The sequence below is a fragment of the Mesocricetus auratus genome, unplaced genomic scaffold (genome assembly GCF_017639785.1).
Source record: "Mesocricetus auratus isolate SY011 unplaced genomic scaffold, BCM_Maur_2.0 Super-Scaffold_100028, whole genome shotgun sequence".
NCBI classification, from domain to species: Eukaryota; Metazoa; Chordata; class Mammalia; order Rodentia; family Cricetidae; genus Mesocricetus; species Mesocricetus auratus.
Genome location: NW_024429209.1, coordinates 1,251,559 through 1,270,351, shown reverse-complemented (window position 1 = coordinate 1,270,351; position 18,793 = coordinate 1,251,559). Strand labels below are relative to the sequence as shown.

At 40.5% G+C, this 18,793-nt stretch overlaps 2 protein-coding genes across 4 annotated transcripts in view; one reads left to right on the top strand and one right to left on the bottom strand.

Annotated features, from left to right (window-relative positions):
* The first annotated feature begins 254 nt into the window (after positions 1-254).
* On the top strand, positions 255-15,111 carry Eif2s2 (eukaryotic translation initiation factor 2 subunit beta). Its single transcript, XM_005084640.4, has 9 exons — positions 255-419; positions 4,035-4,212; positions 4,751-4,854; positions 7,554-7,689; positions 8,337-8,437; positions 8,979-9,127; positions 10,569-10,625; positions 12,709-12,794; positions 13,548-15,111. Exons 1-9 carry the CDS (start codon positions 405-407, stop codon positions 13,721-13,723), a joined length of 1,002 nt encoding a protein of 333 aa, XP_005084697.1. The 5' UTR covers positions 255-404; the 3' UTR covers positions 13,724-15,111.
* A 2,783-nt stretch (positions 15,112-17,894) lies between these two features.
* Positions 17,895-18,793, bottom strand: part of Raly (RALY heterogeneous nuclear ribonucleoprotein) — a 73,660-nt gene continuing 72,761 nt past the window's right edge. For all 3 annotated transcript variants that reach the window (XM_021235636.2, XM_005084641.4, XM_021235635.2), the window contains one exon: positions 17,895-18,203. The gene's annotated coding sequence lies outside the window, so the exon portion shown is untranslated. The remainder of the gene's footprint in view (positions 18,204-18,793) is intronic.

Here is an 18,793-nt window from a genome sequence, read left to right as displayed (position 1 = left end):
ACTCAGAGCTTCCCGAACTGCTGAGGTAACCAGTAGCACAAGAACCCGAACCTCCTGGATGGCGCTAAAACAGTCGCTCCCGACCTAGGAAACTACTGTAGTTCAAGCGCCCTTTTCTTCTAGGCAAACTACAAGTCCCAGCATGCCCGGCGCAGGGATGTCGCCTGGTAACTCGCGCCACAAGCAACACGCGAGGTTGTCTCTGCCGCACGCCTGCGCGTTGGCGAGCTCTGCGCAGGCGCACTTACAACATTTGCGAGGAGGGCGGGGTGTCGTTCCCTTTCGCTGATGCAAGAGCCTAGCGCGGTGCTGGGCGAAGTGTCGGTAGGAGCTGCGCCGACTCCGGGGTCTGAAGCTGACCGGTCTGACTTCCCACCCGTGCGGAACCCGCTAGAGCCACAGCCATGTCCGGGGACGAGGTGAGAGCCTGAGCACGGAGCTAGAGCTAAGAGCTGAGACAGGAAGCCGAACCCACACCACTGTGGGAAGCCGGGCCTGCGGCCTAGCGGTGGGCGGCCGCCATGTGGAGCAGCCGGGCCTAGGCGGCCCGGAGCTGTGGAGCCGGCGAGGACTCCGGATCCTCAGACTTGGCCGCACCCAGCTCTCCTCAGGGCGACGGCGTCGAGCCGGCCTCCTACCGTGATCGGCGTTTCGGAATGGAAAGCGCGTTGAGTCGCCCTCTCTGAAAGGGTTTGAATACCGAGTTAGTTTCCACGATTAAACAGAATTAGGGCAGGCGACCCCGGCATTCTTTCAAACACTGCCGCCGCAGCGCTCATTGCTGAGTGCTCAGGTGCCTTGAGAAGCTTCCCTCGGTTCCGGTGGAGTACGCGGTTAAAAACTTTGTCGACAGGCTTTTCCGGGCGAATCTCGTTCCTTTTCCTCGCTCGACGCTGTATTTCTTAGACACGGTGTGAGGACCAGAGGAAAAGAGGTTTTAGTCTCAAAAAGTAACCACCCTTCGAGGAAAGTTTCCGGGCGCGAGTCCCCAAGTTTCCTTTAACACGCCAAGTGAGCAGGGAAGTCCGGCTGCGAAGCTGACTGGGTCTTTTTCCACGGGGCTTTGATCAAGCCCCCTTCCCTGTTTTACGATTTGCCCTCCCAGATTTATCCTAGTTCACATAAAATTAAACGACTTAAGAAGGGGTTACAGTTGTCTCATTTGCATATTGCTAAACATTGAACTAGTCTTCCCCAACCCCAAAAGAATTTGTGATTTAATTGACTTACAGGGCCTAGGAGAGGAAGGATAAGAGGAGGCTCTCTACAGAGTTGGCTTTTGAGTAGACTCTAGAGCTGATCAGAATTTTCTCAACCAGTGAGAAAATGGATTGATTACAAGACATTTATGGTCAAGAAAGGAAAAAATGCCTAAAGAAAGTGATGTATTCACCAGGTTAATTGAAATAGACACTGGCTAGTTCATGGAGGGCTTAAAAAACTGCATTAAGGAATTTGAGATTGACTCTGGAGGAAAGGAAAACCTATTTTTGTTGATTTTTCACAGTTCTGTATAAGGTCCATTTTAGAGATGAGAAAACTAGAGTTGTACTATGCCTATAATCAAACTCCAAGTGGCTGAGCTAGTAGCACAATCCCAGATCTGTCCCATGCTGCCTCCGTCTAAATGACCAGGAGGCTCTCACAAGCTTACTAAGTTCAGCAGTTCTGTCTGAAGGAGATGATAGATGCTTCTTGCTTGAAAGACATGGTAGACATTGCTCTTAGCTGTATTATGTATGCATTAGAAAAGTTCTGAGAGGAAGTGTTTCCCTCTTGTTTTCTTTCTACTAATGTTCCAAACTTTATCATTTGAAATAACCACCTGTATACTGCTGTATTTGATCTATTGCTTCTATGGTAAAGTGCTTATGGTGTATGTAGTAAGAGGTAATAGCTAACACCTGTAGTAATGGAGGGGGATTGACAGGTCAATTTTTGGTAATGAGATCTTTTGAAAGGTGTGGGGTAAGAATTCATTTCTAGAGCATGAACAGGATTTTATCAAGCAGAAATGGTGGAATCAGCTTTCATACCAGCAGCAGTCGCTTGAAAATCTAAAGTATGTAGGTCCTAAGACCTATCAGTACAACTTCATTTTATAAATTGAATATTAGGGCCCAAGGAGGTTAGGCCATGCAGAAAGTTGAATGGTACTAGAACCCTTGCCTTTGGTTTTATTCTCACTCAGGTGGAATTTACTGGTAGAGGCGCAATGAACATGGGATGTGATTCTGGTTTACCTAGTTTTTTTTTTTTTTTGGTTTTTTCTTTTTTCGAGACAGGGTTTCTCTGTGGCTTTGGAGGCTGTCCTGGAACTCCCTTGGTAGTCCAGGCTGGTCTCGAACTCACAGAGATCCCCCTGCCTCTGCCTCCTGAGTGCTGGGATTAAAGGCGTGCGCCACCAACACCCGGCCTTTTCTTAGTGCTTTGACTAGGGAAGTGTTACCAGACAAATCCCTTATGACTACTAACTTAATAAAGATTAACTGAAAACCTGTACTTGGAAGTGACTTAAAAACCTCACAGAACATTCTAGAATGGGTTATTCTGACTGGTAGGCAGGATAGAGAATAAAGCTATTTTTAAAAGTAGCTTTTCTTTAAATGATTTCTTGATAAAAAGTAAACATTAAAAAAAAACAAACTGGGGTAAGTAAGCCCCAGACTCACTAAAACATTCCTTTTAACCTAGCAAAAGCTTTACCTTTTAAAAAGTGTCACAGGAATGTGGATGCTCCTTGATGAGGAGGGCAAGATTCCCTAATGGTCAGGCATTCAGAAATGTTCAGGCCATTTTAAAGTTTTATTGTTTTGAGACAGGATTGGACTCAAGTAATGAGTCTCCAGACCTGTGCTTTTGGTTACTACACAATGAACAAACTGCTATATTTAAGCATGGTAGGGAAAATAATTGTACTCAAATCCAATTCTGTTTGACTAAAGACTTTGCTTTTTTTTGCTAGCAGGAATATGCTCTATATGTTCAAACTATATCAAGGGATCATTGCCATCAATTTACTGGTTAGAAATTAATTTTTCACTTGTTTTATAGCTTGTGAACATTTCGCATTGCATAACAAAAACAGTAAAGGAAACTTTCTTATAATTAGAAATTTTTTAGAATTTTAGAAATTTTTCTTACAATAAGGTTGCTTTTAGGTTTCCTTAAAAGTTAAAATTGAAGAAAACTTTAACATTTTATTTACTCTTTGATATCTTTTTGTTTTTTGAGACAGGTTTCATTGTATAGTCCTAGCTGTCCTATAACTCACTTTGTAGATCAGACTGCCCTTAAACTCAGCACAGATCCACCTGCCTCTGCTTCTTGATTAAAGGAGTGTGCCACCACTGCTAGGCATTCTGACAATTTCATATATGTTACAGTATATCTTGATTGTATTTACCCCAGCTCCTCCAAACACTATTCAGCAGATAAAAATTTTAAAAAACTAGTAAGTCTCAGATCATCTGGTGTTAGCCACTCTAAATTGTCAACCTTAAATGTTTATCATCTGCCTAGACATTGTTGATCTCACCCGTAAATCAGGAAAACAGCATACGTTATTGCTAAGGTCCTTTCCCTAAACTTCATGATTCATTCAGGTCTAAATTTGCTCATGAAAATAAAAAATGAAGTTATAGCTTATGATATCTTATAAATTAAAAGACATGTGAAGTACTCCCCATGTTTAATAATGTAAAGGAGGTTAGGTGGACTTTTTGTAAATCTGTTTTCTTTTGTATTTTTGTTGCCTTTTATTGCATTCGAAAGAAAGAGTGTGCAAACAAGCAAGTGGTTGGGGGCAAGTGGCTTTATACTTTGAGGCATCTCCCCAGCCCCCCCTTTTAGAATTAATGTATCCAATTTTTTAAGAATAAAGCATATAGCTGGGTGGTGGTGGCAAAGGCAGGCAGATCTCTGTGAGTTTCAAGACCAGCCTGATCTATAGAGTGAGTTCCAGAACAAGCTACACAGAGAAACCCTGTCTTGGAAAAAATAAAATAACGCCTGGTCCTTTTAAATTTAAACAGATGATTTTTGATCCTACTATGAGCAAAAAGAAAAAGAAGAAGAAGAAGCCTTTTATGTTAGATGAAGAAGGTGATGCCCAGACAGAAGAAACCCAGCCCTCAGAAACAAAAGAAGTGGAGCCAGAACCAACTGAAGACAAAGATGTGGAAGCTGATGAAGAAGACAGTAGAAAAAAAGGTGAGTAGTTGTGTCAGTCACAGTTGTTGTGGAAACCTTAGTTCTCCACTGGTTTGGTAGAGCTGGAGCCAGAGATTGAGGGATAGAAGGTGGGTGAGAACAGAGGGGTAGACTGAAATAGAGAGATACAGTTGGATATATTCTTGGAGATTGTGTCAGAGAGCACTTTCTGACATTACATGGTCAGATTATTGAGTTTGATGTTCTCAGCCAAGGTCCCTAATGATTTTTCTAGAAAGCTTTGAGTTGATTTGTCAGTTTCTTCAGAACCATAACATTGATGGTGGCGGTAGGACACCATAAAAATACATGGAAGACCTGGCGTTGGTGGCGCATGCCTTTAATCCCAGCACGCTGGAGGCAGAGGCAGGCTGGTCTCTGGTCTACAGAGCAAGTTCCAGGACAGTCTCCAAAACAATACAGAGAAACCCTGTCTCAAAAAACAAAGAAAGAATACATGAAAGAAGTTGGTGCAACTCTTAATTTGATGCCTTGCCTTCTAATTGTTAATAATTAGAAATCTTTAATCTGTTTTTAGATGCTTCTGATGACTTAGATGACTTGAACTTCTTTAATCAAAAGAAAAAGAAGAAAAAAACAAAAAAGATATTTGACATTGATGAAGCTGAAGAAGGTGTAAAGGTAGTATAGCTTTCTTGTTGAAGGTAAAATTGGAATTCTAGAAAGGTTGCTAATAGCTGTTTCCTCCTTCATCTCCTCTCTTAGTAGCCTTGCTTTGGTGGTTTAGCATTTAGCCACTATTAAGGTAATTTTCTTAGGAATGTATCTGACTGTATGTTTGTATGTATGTATGTATGTATAAAGGATTATAATAAGAGCCAGGCAGTGGTGGCACACGCCTTTAATCCTGTCACCATCACTTGGGGTGATCTGAGTTTGAGGCCAGCCTGTTCTACCGATCAAGTTCCAGGACAGCCAGGGCTACACAGAGAAGCCCTATCTTGAAAAACGTGTGTGCGTACATGTGTGCATGCAAGCATGCGTGTATTCAGAGGGATTTAGGTCTTATAATATTGTATTGTGTCATTAAAATGGACTCAAAAATGCGCATTGTCTTTAACCGTGCTAAAAATATTTAGTTAAGGAAAGATGTCTCTGACTGAGATATCTTGAACAAATTTCAGTACCAGCAAAGAACGTACCCCAGTGCGGTAGTTGGTAGCTGATGGCAGTGATCTAATAGGAAAATTAGGCTTCTCTGGGAAATTCTGTGGAGAGTGCACTGATCTGATCTTGTAGGGACTTGAACCCCTATTTCTGTTAAATGCTGTGACACTCTTTTCTCTGCTTCTGGGGTTACAGCCTAAAAGGATGTTAACAAGTATCCTAATTAGACAATGTGGATGACTACAGCTTTGCTGGTGTATGTTTATTGCATCATCATAGAGACTAGGTCACTATTTGATCTTTTATTATAGAGTATCGTCTGGTTAATACTGTAGGTTGATTAATGTGGCACCAGAACTACACAGCTAGATTTAGGATCTCATGTTTGAGTTTTACTTATCTCTGTGTTTTTGAGTTTATCAATATATGTGAAATTACTATAGCCATTGTTAATAATCATTCAAGACACAGACACAAAAAATGTAATTGTGATTGTGTTGGTAATATACTCGGGTTAGGGAGCAGGATAAGCTGGTCAGAAACTAGAAGCCAAGAAACAGGCTGAGCCTCTATTCTTTTCAGGAGCTTATGATTCATCTCTTAGGACTTAATGTGCCTTTTTCACATTCAAGTTCACAGCAAGTAAGCAAGAAACCTTGGAGTCAGGCTGTATCATGTCTATCCATTCATCACATGACACTGATTCCCCATGAGTTGTCTTTCCTTTTTCATGATGTCACATCTATTGAACTGATGCCTAGCAACTTCTTCATAGTTTGATTCTAAGCTGATGTGATAAATATAATAAAAAGTAATTAGGTCTTTACCTCTGTTACCCCATTTTCAATTCCTGAAAACCCTTGCAGTCTTCAGAGGTAATAGATATCCTTTGCTCTTAAGAAATCTGGTGTACATATAGTCTCTTGGGATGGTTAGTCACTAGGAATATCCATTATTAGGGTTTGGAACTTTGAATGACCCCTGCTACTTTTGTGATGGACAGTGTGGACACTGAATTCTGTCACCCTAAGTGATGGAGTTCAAAGCATACAGGTTGGTAACCCCACAGAAGTGATGATAGGGTAGTATGTTTAGATACTTGGCTTTTCTTGATTCCCTCTCAACTCCCTACTCCCCATAGCTTGTTCTATGCATTATTTTCATTTGGGTGTTCCTCAGTTAATCATATACCAGTATATTCACATGAATATACTGATGATAATAAGTAAAACTTTGCTGAGTGCTGTGAGTTTTAGCAAATTACTCAATAGAGGCCGAAGGTCTTTGAATTTTAGCTTAGCAAAAGTGTAGGTGAAACTCACTACTAGTGTCTGAAATGAAAGCCCTTAAACTATGAAGCCAAGCTTTTAAACATAGGGTATCTGATTAATTATTCCAAATAATCAGTATTATACCTACTTTGTATTGGGAAGTTAGAGAATCGTGCAAAAAATAATCATGTATTTGGTGTCAGTAGGAAAATTCCTTCCATTGCCTGTCATATTTAGAAACGTAAAAGGGATGGAGAAGGGTTGAGGGCAAAACAAGTATACCTGCAAATGCAGTAATGAAAACCACTATTTTGAAGCAACAAAGTTTATTAAGCTATAATTCACTTACCATATAATTCATTCATCCATTTAAAGTAAATGATTTTTAGCATTTCAGAGTTCTGTAACTGTCCTAAATTTGAACACTTAATCCTCTTGAAAACAAAGCCCATGATCATTGTCACTCTCTAGTTCTCAGTAACCCAAACCTTAGCCTCAGCTACTGTTAATCTACTGCCTCTGTAGATTTACCTATTCTGAGCATTTAGTATGAATAAAATGCAGCAAGGGACAGGCAGAGAAACTTAAAATACTTTTGAGCCTTGTTCCTGCTGAATGTGGCCAGTCAGAAGATTGAGGAATATTAAAGTTTCTCAGGTGATTCAGGTAGAGAGCCTGGTTTAGAATACAGATAATAGTAACAACATCCTAATGATGTAATAAAAAGGAAGAGCTGAAGAAAGGAGAGCAATTGTACAAAATTATCGTAAGGACCTCATAGTTTAAATATTTGACAAAGAGTCTGAGGCAATTTAGCTTATCTGAGAAGCATTTCTCATTATAATTTTAGCTTTGAATATGTGAATATTCTAAGATGGTACTTGTCTGTGTCATTAAAAATAGTCTAGTATCAAAATATTGAGACTTACTTCAATTTCTTAGGATCTTAAGATTGAAAGTGATGCCCAAGAGCCAGCTGAGCCAGAGGATGACCTGGATATTATGCTTGGCAATAAAAAGAAGAAAAAGAAGAATGTCAAATTCCCAGATGAAGATGAAATACTAGAAAAAGATGAAGGTAATGTTGGGAACTCAACATCCTGGTTTTAAGTAATATAAGCCTTTGATTTGAGTCTCCTTGACTAGATTGAGGAGCTTTTAAAAAAATATTTGTACTGCCTTTTACTACCACTTGTATGATAATGAAATCTAAAAAGAAAGTCTTGATAATGGCAGACAAAAAATTTCACTTTATTAAAGTATAGTAAAAATGATGCACAAAAATCTGACTCACAGGAATATTAGTGTAATTGAGTTTTTAATATTTAAAATTTTTAATGTTTATAGTTTTATATGCTGTAGATTTTTTACAAGTTTTTTAATATAGTTAAACATATGGGTTTTATATATATATATATATATAGAAAGAAGTTTCTCAAAGGTTTGAAAACAGTTGGGCTCTCCTTTAAGTAGTTAATGTTTTGTCTTGTGTTTGTCAAGAAACATTTCACTGTTACAATGGATGTCTTATTAAAGATCTTGTGTGAAGTTCTAATTTTTTTGTCTATAAAGGAAAGGGGTTTCTGGCCTCTCTTTGTACTTGAAGCTACTGCAGCTACCACTGTGAAAGGGAAGAACAGTATCTAAAGCTTACATTGTCTATATCTGTACTCCTCTTTGTTGGATCAAAGTCTACTGCTCATTCGTACTCTTTGTTATCTGTAGCTTTAGAAGATGAAGACAGCAAAAAAGATGATGGCATTTCATTCAGTAACCAGACTGGGCCTGCTTGGGCAGGCTCAGAAAGAGACTACACATATGAGGAGGTGAGACACATTTTTGTTTTGTTTTTGAGGAGAAGGAGGCAGTTAAGGCTATCATTTGAGCTCAGAGAAGAGTAGGTATGGAATCCCTGTATTGGAAGAGCCCCTGGCATAAGATTGGTGATAAACAGATTCTAGTAGGCCATGTGGCCAGTGCATGGCAATTCCTGATAAACTTGTGGGGCAGCCTGTTCAGAGTGTATCTGTCACTATAGTATGGAGCCCTCTGGGAATCAGTGGGACCTGGGTGATACATATCCAGTTTGAGGTCAGGGTAGTCTGGAGTTTGCTCATTTATGGTTTCTTTAGTTTTTCCCATGTGTCACATGCTTTCCTGTAAAATCAGTAGAGTAACTGAGCCTCCATAAAGGCCAGATCTTGGTAAGTAATGAGCTACTGCCCTCAAGAAGTTCCCAGAACATGTGGAGATTCATTTGTGCATTTAATAAAAATATAATAGCTTTATTAAAGCAAAAGTGTCTCAAATAGAAATTTTATACTCTTGCTATTACTAAGGATGTGCTTGAATTCTCATTCCTTATAGTTGCTGAACCGAGTGTTCAACATCATGAGAGAAAAGAATCCTGATATGGTTGCTGGAGAGAAGAGGAAATTTGTTATGAAACCTCCACAGGTTGTCCGAGTAGGAACCAAGAAAACTTCTTTTGTCAATTTTACAGATATCTGTAAACTGTAAGTGGGCTAGTAGAGACCTTTTCAAATACCGTATTTTTTTTTTAATGGTCATCTTTTTCTATAGGTTGAAAAAGTACATCAAAGTACATAGGGCATAGATTGAGGGAAGTCACAGTTCATGTCTGTATGTTGTCAGAGCTCATTTTATCTTGGCATCTAAAGGTAAGTCAATATTGACTAATGAGAGTAGATCCCAGGGGCTGGAGAGATGACTCTGGTACCCACATGGCAACTCAAAACTGTCTATAACTCTAGACAGGGAATATTCCCGGGAATATGATGTGGGCAAAACACCTGAACACGTGGTGGGGATGGAGTAGCTCCTAAGCAGAGCCAGGAATGAAGAGGCTGGATATGATTCTCAAGCCAGGGGTGGGCCTGACAAATAAGTAATGAACTCTGAGGAAGTAGCTGAATTTAAGCTTCCTGGATTGTCAGGACCCAGTGGATGAGATTTTTAGTTTTTAATCACCATTGTTGTACCCTGTGCTGGGGTCACTGCCCTTTCTGGCAAGTTTTCTCCAGCCACCCACTTTAGTCTACTGTTTTTCAGTTTCAAATCATACTTGCTTGTTACAGAAGAGGTAATCCATTTTCATTACTCAACATATTTTACTTTTTTGATGACAGCAATAGTGTATGTTCACTAGAAATTAGAAAAGATACAGTAAGAAAGTGAGAGGTTACGTGTAAATCCACTTTTAGGAGGTAGATAATCATAGCTTAACTTTGTTGTTAATGTTTTGCTTTCATGCTTTTGGGTATTTACTTGGTTAGGTGTGTTTAGAAACAACATGTGATAGTTTATGAGTATCAAACTGTAAAGTAGCATATGCCATTTTGTTGGTTGTTTTTTTTGTTTTGTTTTTTTGAGACAGGGTTTCTCTGTGGCTTTGGAGGCTGTCCTGGAACTAGCTCTTGGGGACCAGCCTGCCTCTGCCTCCCCAAGTGCTGGGTTAAAGGCGTGTGCCACCACTTTCCGGCTGTTGGTTTTTTATTTTTATTTTTTTTTAACATGTATGGATGTTTTGTCTGTATGTATTGTCTGTGTACCACATGCATGCTTGGTAGGAGGGAATCAGATCCCCTGGAACCGAAGGTGCTAGAAGTCAAACCTAGTTCATCTTCTGGAGGAACAGCAAATTTTTTCTTTTTCTTTCTTTTTTTTTTCCAGCTAATTTTCTTAACTACTGAGCTGTTTCTCCAGCCTATTTGTTTTTGAAACTGGCACTCACTGCCCTAGGCTGGGTTTGAAATTAAGGTTGATCATCCTGCTTCAGCCTCTTGGGTGTTGAAATTATAGCCAGTGCTACTTCTATGCACAAGTGTGCAATCACTGAGATGCCTAATAACTGAGTAATCACAGTGAAATAGTAAACAGTATGGTTTCTGTTTTAGGATTTCCAAGAAAGATTTAAGTATTTGATTTTCTTTTTAGATTACATCGTCAACCCAAACATCTCCTTGCATTTTTATTGGCAGAATTGGGTACAAGGTAAGAAACTGTATGCATAAAGAGTATTGTTTGACACTTCAAAAGAACCATTTGTGTGTCAGAAAAAAATTAATCTTAATTATCAGAGGATTGTCATAGTTGTGGTTTTGAATTATACTCAGTGTTTAAGAAAAGCTAGCCACATATTTCTTTACTTCTCAGAATAACCTGCACTTGGTGAAGGGGTGTAGTAAATTCTAGCAGGTTGTGAAACTTTATGGTCAGTGGGTTAAATATTTCAGAGTTAGGCAAATTCCCATTTCTTTTCCTTTTTTTTTTTTTGGACAATGAAAAATGCCCTACATTGGAATCAGGGTAGCCTAGATAGGGAGGGATCAAAGGTTACAAATTAATGGTATGTGATAGTAAATCTTTAGGATAGGAAAATCTGTTTCTATAGAAGTCCACTTTATTAAGATAGGAACAAATATAAATTTAACTCTAAGACTTAATTTTGTTTTATGATTTATCATTTTTTGTTTTACTTGGATTTATCATTTTTAACAAACAGTAATGTCTTATCTAAGGATCTTTACTTTCTCAAGTGTTTATCATTGACAGTTTGCAGCATGGAATTTCAGTTTTACTTTTTTTGGTAACAGCTTTTTGACATACAACCCACAATTTGAGTGTATTTTCAGCTGTGTCTTCATATGTAACTGTCAAACTGTAGTGCTTTAGTTTTAATTTATTTTGTGATAGAGTCTTACTCCTAGGCTCATGTAGTGATCTCTTGCTTAGGCTACTCAATGACTGTGGTTACTGGTTCACCTACTGTATCTGGCTTGGTTTATTTATTCATATATTGACTTTAGAGAAAGGGTCTCACTATGTAGTTCAGGCTTGCCTTCCTTAAACATGTGGCAGTCTTCCTGTTTCTGCCTCCCACATGCTGGGAGTACAGGTGTGCACCACCTTGGCTTCAGACTTTTAAAAATAATGTACAACTTTTTTTTTTGTTTTGTTTCTTTTTTGTTTTTGTTTTTCGAGACAGGGTTTCTCTGTGGCTTTGGAGACTGTCCTGGAACTCACTTTGTAGACCAGGCTGGCCTCGAACTCTCAGAGATCCGCCTGCCTCTGCCTCCCGTGTGCTGGAATTAAAGGCGTGCGCCACCAACGCCCGGCTTAATAATGTACAACTTTTTTATGTTTATATCTCCCTCATATTTGCAGGTGGCACACATTCAGTAAAGAGTTTCTTTTTCTTAAGTTGAACAGACAATCAAACCTACACAGTTAAGGGATCAGTTTACTTTTGGACATAAAGTCAATTACAAATCTGATTGTTACTAGATAGCTGAAGTTGGATTAACTATTAAGAGTAAATCAGCCATGACTTTAATTCCAGCACTTGGGAGGCAGAGGCAGGTGGATCTCTGAGTTCAAGACCAGCCTGGTCTACAAAGCTACACAGAGAAACCCTGTCTCGAACACCCCCCCCAAAATTTTTTAAAAAAAAATTTGAGGAGCCTGGCAGTAGTTGTGCACATCTTTAATCCTAGCACTCAGGAGGCAGAGGCAGGCTGATCTCTGAGGCCCTTCTGATAATACTGAGTGAGTTCTAGGACAGCCAGGACTATACAAGGGAACCCAATTTCAATAATTTTGAGTGGAGAAATGGCTCAGCAGTTAAGAGAAGATACTGTTCTTGTAGAGGACTTGAGTAAGGTTTCCAACATGCATATTGGGCGGCTCACAGCCACCTGCAATTCTAGTTCCAGGAAATACAACACTGGCCTCCACAGGAACCAGTACTCACATGCACATACGTAACTATTCAGACACACACATAATTAAGAATAAAATTTTTGCAAAAGATAAACTCTTAAAAGAATTTTCAGGCCAAGTATAGCAGTTCATGCGAGTAATGTTAACACCCGGAAGGCAAAGAAGGCCAGCCTGGAACACATAAATTCCTGTCACTAAAAAGAGAAATAAAATGTGAAGAACCAAATAGTGTAACACACCCTAGAAATTATCTTACACAATGAATATATTTTAAGTTCATTAAGTATGAAGGTGCTGGAATTGGGCTCCTGGGAAAATGAACAAAAGTAATGGGTTTATTTGTTTTCTTTCATAGTGGTTCTATAGATGGTAATAACCAACTTGTAATCAAAGGAAGATTCCAACAGAAACAGATAGAAAATGTCTTGAGAAGATATATCAGTAAGTGTATAATTGAATTTTATCGTATAATTCTGAAATGCTCTCTCTAAAGCATTTTGAGGAGATCCATTTGTAATGAACCTGGGAAAACAAGCCTTAAAAAACATGGAAAATGGTGTAAGCTGGGCGTTGGCGGTGCACGCCTTTAATCCCAGCACTCGGGAGGCAGAGGCAGGTGGATCTCTGAGTTCGAGGCCAGGCTGGACTGACAGCCTCCAAAAAAAAAACCCCAAAAAAAAAAAAAAAACCATGGAAAATGGGGCTTTGCATGGTAGCACACATAGTTCCAGTACTTAAGAGATCTGAGTTTGAGGCCAGCCTGGTCTACATAGAGAAACCCTGTAGGGGACATGGAAAATGATAGGAAGAGGCAGACAGCCAAATTGATGCAGCCTCTGCTGGCTGATTCTGGGGCTAAAGACTTAAGTCAGAGAAACCTGCCTCTGATTCTGGCTTGGCCTGCCTCAGCCCTCTTTTGTCACAAACATTTAAAATTGGCATGCCTTGCCTCTTCTCACCTAAGGCATAAGTGGATTATCCATAGATGGCACCAAGAATAGGTATCTGGCAACCTTCCCTAACTGGGGCATTTGAAGTCCTTTCAACATGTATCATGCTGCCAAAAACATTATGACAGCTTAGTTTGTATGCTTACCCCTAGAATAGCTGTTTAGCTAGGTGCATTTCTATGTGCAAACAGAAGCCTCTGCCTTACTGTATCTAGCAGATAATGCCATGTTGCTTTTCCTGCAGAGGAATACGTCACTTGTCACACATGCCGATCACCGGACACAATCCTACAGAAGGACACCCGACTCTATTTCTTACAGTGTGAAACTTGTCATTCTCGATGCTCTGTTGCCAGTATCAAAACTGGCTTCCAGGCTGTCACGGGCAAGCGAGCACAGCTCCGTGCCAAAGCTAACTAATTTGCTAATCACCATTGATTTTTCCAAAATGTGTGGTGGAGATTTGGCTGGACAGGTTACCATCAGAGTGGATGTACCATTGAATTAAAAAACAAGATAGAAAAGCTGCCAAGTTCTTTGGCAAGTGATCTGAAATCCTTGCAAGATGCCGATACTGAAGCTGTTGACATACTCGTTGCCTACTTTAACAACTGTCAAAGAAACATGATGGGGTAAGGAGGTGCTTTTTAAAATCGTTCATAGACTTCTGTAAAATGCAAGATAAATTAAAGTTATTATAACTGATTCTTTCAATTTGATCTGTCCTTCAGTTTTCTTTTCTATAATAAAATGCTCGTTGAATTTAGCAAAATACAAAACAACCAACTTGGTTCTTGGACTTTGACCTCAGAAACTGAATATTGGCAAACACTGGAGCTGGGAAGCCATTTTCCTTTCCAACTTCTCAAGTTACATGGCTAGAGTAGGTATGACTTAAGTGGCTGGAAGAGAAGAATGGGACAGCAGCCTGTTTTTAGTTTCCAGAGAATGAAGGATTTCCTTTTGTGAGGATTGCTACTACCTCACTGCCAATTCCTCATTTCCCTCCTGTGACAACACTTGAGACTGAGATAGCTGAAATTTCAGCTGTTGTCACTCAAGGGAACTACCAGGTGCTAGGTTCCTCATCCTTGGAATTCTTGTTACAGGCCAGTATGTCCTATACCTGACATACTGTTAGTTAGGCCTCTGTTGTTGAGAAAGCATATGTAGTACAGAGAAGTCTTAGGGTCTAAATAGCAGCACTTAAGGAAGCTTCTCCAACCTATGTTCTAGGTCAGTAAAAGACCCCTTTCAAATGCTTTTCTGTACTAAACTAACTTGAATGTGGCCGTGAAACCAAGAGATGCTGCTGCGTGTGTGGTCTTGCTGTTACCTCCAGCTCTGTTTCTGAGGATTGAGCTAGCGAGGTATTCTCCATCGGTGCACAGGAGGGTCCATCTTGTGGGTCTGTGCTATAATCTGCCTTACGTGCACCTACCAGGATAAGGACATACATGATGCTCCTCACTTTCCTGCCATCAGATGTTAATCTTGCTAAACATCCCAACAACAGTCACTCAGCCAAGACAAGGTTATATTTAATTACTGTGATCCTGGATTTTCAAGTAAGGCCAAGTGTTATACCAAGTACTTGGCTGTGAAGTGGCAGAGGGCATGTCCCCTTGACCAAGTAGGTCAAGAGATGTGCCATAGTCTGGCTGACCTGCTACCACTCACTGCCATGTTGATCACAGCTGTTGATGACTATTTTTTTCTTTTTTTCTGTTCTTTTGTACCTCTGCCCCTAATTCCCAATGTTGGCTATTATTGCGTGAATAAAGCAAGGATCAGTGCCTCTTGTGTAACTAGTGCTCCATTGCTTTTGTGTGTTTATGTATGTTCTGTCCAATTCTTCGTGGGACTCCTTAGGGGATGGCATGTGGCCGTTTGATGACTGGTTGGTATCTGCTAGTGATTTCCACCACTTTTCAACTTCATGATGGTAAAAGGCAAAACTGGGTGTGGACTGGTAAAAGGCAAAACTGGCACACACAGATTAATTTTAAGACCTATCTTAAAAAAGGGGAGGAAGGCAGAACAGCAGAGCCCTGGTGCAAAGTAAATATGAAAGAGAACAGATTATTGTGAAGAGTCTAGGGCTGAAAAGGTGGCTCAGTGGTTTAGAGAGGACTCAAGTTTGATTCCAGTACTCACATGGCAGCTCACAACTATCTAATTCTAGTTACCAATGCCCTCTTTTGTCCTCAGAGACTATGTTATAGTTACATTCATACAGGTAAAAGTCATAAACATAGCCAGTCATTGGTGGTGCACACCTTTAATCCCAGCACTCGGGAGGCAGAGTCAGGCAGATCTCTGAGTTCAAGGCCAGCTTGGTCTACAGAGTGAGTTCCAGGACAACCTCCAAAACAATAGAGAAACCCTGTCTCGAAAAAACCAAAAAAAAAAAAAAAAAAAAAACAACCCTAAAACCATGAGACTTTTTTTTCAATTAAAGTAATATGAAAAAGGGCCAGCAAGCAGACCAAAGATAGCTGTGAATATGATACACAAAATTATAAGCTTACTTTAAAAATATGACATTTTGTGTTTTATGTAACTCAATCACATGGTTCTTTATAGATAGTAACCTCTTGTTGAAATGTCAAGAAGTGGAACATGTTTGACTTTAGACTACTATGGAAAAATTAGGAAGGAGTGGAAGATGTGTCAGGGCAGGGAATGGTGGCTATTGTCCAGGTGAGGATTCATGAAAAAGACCAAGTGGGAATGGACAGGGTAGAATGGCTCAGGTCACCGAAGATACTACAGTGCAGCTGCCAGAGTATAGTGATGCCATATGCTAGGTTCTATAAAGGAAAAGGGTAGAAAGAGGTTCAGGCATGAGAGGAAGTCAGCAAAGAACACTGCAATGTACAAAAGAGGAAAGCTCAAGAAACTCAGAACTCAGCAGCAGTATGGGGTACAAGTGGAGATTTGGGTAACTAACTCCCAAGTGACAAGAGCTTGAACAAATATGTCAGTTTCCAGTAGATTAACAGGATGATCTAGCTCCACTTCTGGGAGTTGTAGGGGTAAACAATACCCGTAAAGAATTCAGCAGAATGCCCATGAAATCTCTATCCTCCCTTCAACACACCCTTTATAGAGCCAGTATTGCAAAAAGCAGGGTATAGCTAAAGCAAAAGTAAGGCAAATGTGGAGGCACATTCCTGTAATCTCAGCATGGGTTACATAACAAAGACAACCTAAAAAGCCCCACTCAGATAGGTGTTGCTGGGATGGGAGCCACTTCTCAGGTTTCCATGCCCAGGTCCCACATTCAGCACCCGGCCTCTCTGCCAATACTTGGGAGTCAGAAACTGCAGTATGGCTGGTAGCTACAACTGGTAATGTTCAATAGGGGACCCAGTAGGACAGGCTTGCAAACTGAGTAAGAACTCAGGTGGGGAGGCCTTTCCAAGAAGGGGACAAGTTAGTTCCTTCAGAGCAGTCAACTAGTATGGAAACTTGCCTGAAATGACTGGAACAGCAGCTGAATCAAGGCGCCATTTCCAAAAAAAGGAAACAGGAGCCAGGTCAAAACAGTGTCTGAGTGCTGTCTTAAATGGCATTGATAAAGCAGAACAAATGGCCTAAGTGTACCCAAAAAGGAAAAATAATCTAGGGATTACTTATATGCTATCTTGCCCAGCTTAAAATTTAAAACTCCTATAAACATACCATTAGGAAAGGAATAAAGCTACTTCTTGCTTAAAGCTATTTAGATTCTAGTGTTTGCATAGACACTCCAAAAATGATTGGTACATTTGTGGGTTTTTTTTTTGTGATAAGGTCTCATGGAACCCTCACCAGTCATGGACTGGTATTTCTGCTTCCACTTCCCTAAGTGCTTGAATGATAGGCATGTGCTGTCATACCTAACTAACTATAAACATTTTAGCAGAGGAGTGCTGGTGCTAATGGATCAGTATTGGACACTGGAGACAGTGCTCCCTGTTAAGTTAGTGATGGGAGAACACAAGAGTTGAGCATACCAGCTCTCTGGTGGACAGGAAGGCTAGAATACCACTGAGAAAACCACAGGCCTGTGCGCTGGCTGCTTTTGTCAATTTGACACAAGCTTGAGTCACTTGGGAAAGAACCTTAATTGTAAGACATTTTCCCCACCGGACTGGCCTATGCTGCACTTTGACTGCAGGTTGATGTGGGAAGGAAGGTCCAGCCCAATGTGGGCACTGTATGAAAGCAAAGCAGGCTGAGCAAACCATGAGGAGCAAACCTGTAAGAGCAATCCTCCATGGCCTGTGTACCAGTTCCTGCCCTGACTTCCCCAAATGATGGACTGCTATCTGGAAGTAGAAGATAAAATTAACCCTTTTCTCCCTAACTTGCTTTTGGTCATAGTGTTTTATCATAGAAGTAGTGAGAAGGGTCAGTGGGTCAAGTGTTTCCTTTGCAAGCCTATCTCCATGAAGTTGTCTTTGACCTCCACAAATAAATGGTGTGACATGCAAATGCATCCCACCCCATATCATACATGTACAATAACAATGTAAACAAAACCAACCAAATAAGCAAACCATTCCATCTGAGCATATTTGGATCCAATCTTTTTATTGTCAGGTTCTCCCCCCCCCTCCACCCCCCCTCAAACCTATAGAAAAATCCAAGCCTGGGAATTCCCTGGGGAAGAAGGGCAGAATGTGTTCTGCCCCTTGGCCCAGGCAGTGCAGACAGGAAGAATGCATGGGGTAAGGGTAAGCCAGTAACTCCACTTGCAAAGGATGTAGCACTCACTGGCTGGGATGCATGGGGAGAGGAGTGCCTGCTGCCAGCTTTCCTCTGGTACCCACTACAAACTGGCATCCAGAGATGGGTGCCTGGCTTGAGGCCTGAGACAGTGATGCCCTTCTTCTGCTGATGGCCATTTCTCCTGTCAAGGCAAAGAAGAAACTAAGGCTGAGACAGAAACTCTGATCATAGGGGTAAGGAAAAGAGGTGGACTGTCTGCACCTTTCCCAATGTTCTGATCATTTAATTCATCATGGGAAAGGCTCAACCCCTGCCCTGAGCTAGCTCCCCACCTAAGCCTTAATACCTAACATGAACTAGCTTCACAATATATAATAGTCTTCTGGGTAAGAGGGAAGACTTACATGAGGAGTTTTCTGAGCTAGTCTAGAAGCTCTTACTGACAGAGATCCTGTATTATAAATGTGTGATCTATCAAAGTACCTCTCTGTCACCTGTAAACCTCCTCTAGGGTAGGGCATAACAGGGTAACAGACAGTGGCCAGAGTGGAAGCTTTGGGGCTGCATGTTACTGAATTTGAATTTAATCGTCAATTACTATCTTGGAATCCCATGAGACATGCTGAGATTTCATTCTACCCTTCAACATCTGCATTTCCACTTCTATGGTATATACACAATTCTAATCTTGCAGGGTAGAAGAGATCAGATTAACAGCTCCTGTCATAAAAGGAGCTTGCAAGACATCTCTTAACAGGATCAAGTTGAACT

What these genes read in the sequence shown, in the direction of transcription:
- Eif2s2 (XM_005084640.4), top strand. An exon ending in AAGCTGAAGAAGGTGTAAAG is followed by an intron (nt 4,855 to 7,553) that starts GTAGTATAGCTT and finishes TCAATTTCTTAG; the next exon opens with GATCTTAAGATTGAAAGTGA. An exon ending in TGTCTTGAGAAGATATATCA is followed by an intron (nt 12,795 to 13,547) that starts GTAAGTGTATAA and finishes CTTTTCCTGCAG; the next exon opens with AGGAATACGTCACTTGTCAC.